At 50.7% G+C, this 3,481-nt stretch overlaps 1 protein-coding gene across 1 annotated transcript in view; it reads right to left on the bottom strand.

Moving 5' to 3' along the window:
• Positions 1–3,294: 3,294 nt before the first annotated feature.
• AQP2 (aquaporin 2 (collecting duct)) overlaps positions 3,295–3,481 on the bottom strand; it is a 4,773-nt gene continuing 4,586 nt past the window's right edge. Inside the window, exon 5 of the mRNA XM_010074183.1 lies at positions 3,295–3,479. Coding sequence (XP_010072485.1) covers positions 3,295–3,479 — 185 coding nt within the window. The remainder of the gene's footprint in view (positions 3,480–3,481) is intronic.

The following is a 3,481-nucleotide window of genomic DNA, read 5'->3' as shown; positions in this document are numbered from 1 at the left end:
CCTGCTGAAGACATACAGCATTTCGGCATTTAATGGGTATCTTAAAGGAACAGTATGGGCTGAACACGGCAGCCAAGCAGCAATGGCAAGGAAAGGGCTCTGGGCATGTCCAAAATGCTTTTGAATTTTCACAGCACCCGAGGATCCTGTAGAGCTCTGCAGAGCCACCACCCCAAACGTGGTCATGCTGAGGACCTCCAGAACGCGGAGGTGGGACAACAGGAGGTGCAGGAAAGCCTCGTGGTCTCACAGCAGGACGTAAGACACAATGTGATCCAAGACACATCACACAGTGATTTCCATTTTGATCTCATGACCATGGTGTTCACCACAGGTCCGTGATGAAGCCAATAAAGGTTAACACATAGTGCAGTAAATATTGCAGATTGTGCAGAGTCATGAGCTCGCGGACAGGCATGGCTGGGTGGTTCAAATCCTGGCTCAAAGCATTCCTGGTGAGGTCTAATATCCAGGCTTTAGGTCGAGTCGCACCAGTGCGGATCTGGAACGACTGGCTTGGTTTCCTGACGGTGCAAGTTTTGGAAGTGTCACCGGAGCCAACGATGCAGCTCTGCAGAGAAGGTGAATTTGCGTTCCTGATTGCCTCAACGGGACTTCGGCTGCTTTGGCCATCGGAAAATCCGGTTTAGTGAGATGGCTCCGTGCTAACGTCGGTGTGCCGAGACCAGGACCTGTCCTGGATGGAAGTCAGAGCATCCACGGGGTGCTGAAGCAGGGATGGTCTTCATTTTGTGGGTCGCTATTTTGGAGATGGGGATTGTTCTTTTAACATCACTTTTTCACACCAACATGTTGTTGGCACGAGGCAGCCGCGCTCGGCGCTGGACTGGGCTGTGCTGCATCGGTGGCGGGGGGATTTAGGGGAGGGAGGGTACTTTATATGACTCTGTATATATTACATGACCATAAATGTGTCATTATTTGATTCCCACGTACAAATTCAGTAGATAGAAGTGAACTTAAAGCACTTTATTTGAAAGAGTACAGTAATTATTAGACATTAAAACTCATTTTTGGGCCCTGTGCAGTTTATGTGAGTCTTAAACATTGTCGAGGTAAATAATAAATTAAACGCTGACATCTGAAGGAGAAGAGGCATGTAATTAACTTGAACATTGCCAAGAAAAAAAAAAATTCAGCTGTATGGCATTTTGTAGAGCAAGTCATTGACAGGATAACTCCTGGGTAGGTTTCTTTGGATTTGTTCTCCTTTGCAAAGTAACAAAAATGCAAACTAACTTAAAACTGGGTATTTGGTGATTTAAATACAATTCTACACTCTGATGGATTTGAAACATGGTTTTAATTCCCGTTGCCGAGAACAGACAGATTTTCTGAGAAGCCTTTTCTGAAATAACATTCAAATGCTGCTTTGCCATTGAAGGAACAAGGTGGAGGACTGGAATCAGTATTTTTGTTGTGGCAGAGAAGGGGTTAAATGAGTGCTGAAACTGCTGCGCTTGGCTAGTAGCCTTCTGGGGATACTTGCATTAATTGACCAGTAGAGTAAAAAGGATCCTTGGCTACAACAAATAAAGCTGGGTATCTTTCTCCCTTCCTTTGTAGCGTGGCACCAGGGACAGCCAGCGACAGCTGGAGGAGGGGACGCAGGAGCTCCCGTGGGACGAAGACAATGGTAACACCTGGTCTGGGGCAGGTTAAAGCTTTGCTCACTCCTCTCTGCAGCAATCGCCATTAGCACACGTTTGAGGAAGAGCACAGTGAGGAAGAGAGGAAACGATGAAGCCGAGAGGAGGAGGAGACTGGTGCCAGCAGAGCACAGGGGATAAAGAGGAAGAGAAGAGCATGGCTTGGTGGTGGTTCATGTCAAAACAGTCAGAGGGACGAAAATGACCCGTCACGTTCCTTATGATTTGGAACTGGGTCCAGTCTTGTTGGGTATTTCCATTAACAGCCTCAGCAGAAGAACCCTGAACGTGGTGATGACATTTTGTGATGGTGCAATGCTGGGGAGGCATCACCGAGGCATTAGAATGTCACCCTGGAAATGCGTGACTTTTGGGCTAATAATAGAAACAGGACGAAATTAATGGTTGAAAGAGCAAAGTCGCATCCCAAGGACTAACCCAAGTTCTTTGACCGTGCTGGGGACCACAACCAGGTCCTGGCACAGCAGAAGAGAGGTGGGGGATGGTTGTGAGGCTCAGTGTGATGGGGCCATGGAAAAGGTCTGGGCTCTGGGAAGCAAGCGATGGAGAAGATCTCTCCTTAAACGCCTTGTGTTACTCATCTGAGAATCGGAGCGGAACAGGAACAAAGGAAAGAAAGCAAAAACTGGGAGAGAGATGAAGTGCCAAAGCTAAAGGACAGCACTGGTCCAAGAACAAGCGAGCCACGGATTAATTTGGGCTCAAAATCAGGAGGTTTCTCATTGTCACAAGAGACAGCAGCTTCAGGAGCTCCCCAACAGGGTCAGCAGGGACTCGAGGACACGTTTCCCATCCCATCTTCTCAGGGAAGCCTCCACATGAGCAAAGGGCATCATTGGTGGTGAAACACTGGCACAGGTCGCCCAGGAAGGTGGTAGATGCCCCATCCCTGGAAACATTCAAGGTCAGGTTGGATGGGTCTCTGGGCAACCTGGTCTAGTGGGAGATGTCCCTGCTCCCTGCAGGGGGGTTGGGCTAGATGACCTCCATGGTCCCTTCCAGCTGAAGCTATTCTATGATTCTAAGATTCTATGATTGCATAAACTGCGATTTGGTTCCTTGCAGCAGCAAAACTCCCAGCTTGTGAGACACTAGTGGCACGGGGAGAGCGGTCCCGTGTGCGTGTGTGCAAACAGCCGGGCAAAGAGAAGAAACAGGAGACGGGCGAGCGGAGCTCAACAGCAACGAGGCGTCGGGTGCCAACCTCTGCACCCTGCAACCAGCTGGAATGATGACTCCCCGCAGCGCCTCGGAGCCCTTCGTGAAGGACAACAAACTCTGCGAGCCCTACCCCTGCAAAGGGGACGGGAAGGAGCCGGCCCAGGGTGGGATCCCAGTGTCCTCATTCATGTTGCTGCCCTGGTGGTTTTGGTTTAATGGCATTAAACCAGAAATCAGAAGACCATCAGCCACGGGGAGAGCTGGGCAGCAGAAGGTGGTTTGGCATCACAGTGTGTCTCCCCAGGAGATGAGTCAGCTCGAGTCCCCCAGAAAAGTGAAGGGAGAGAGGGGAGAGGTGAAACGCTCATCTGCACAAGCGTCGCCTCCAAAGCGGATGCCAGAGTTTCCCCCAGCTCCTCTCTCGGTCCAGGGGGAGGTTTGGCTACACCTTCTCAGACATCCCCCTCGGCAGGGTCTGTGGGGGGTGAAGCTCCACCGACTGCCGCCGGCGGACCTCGCGCTCTGCCCAGTCCTCCTCCGGCTCGCAGCCTTTGAGGATGGCAAGTCTCTCCGAGAAGGATTTGGCTTGCGGGAAGAGGATGTAATTGTAGATGATGGAGGCTGCTGCT

This window comes from Pterocles gutturalis, unplaced genomic scaffold (assembly GCF_000699245.1).
Source record: "Pterocles gutturalis isolate BGI_N339 unplaced genomic scaffold, ASM69924v1 scaffold25571, whole genome shotgun sequence".
In the NCBI taxonomy this organism is placed as follows: Eukaryota; Metazoa; Chordata; class Aves; order Pterocliformes; family Pteroclidae; genus Pterocles; species Pterocles gutturalis.
Note: the sequence above shows the minus strand (reverse complement) of the source record. Positions and strands in the feature narration are given on the sequence as shown.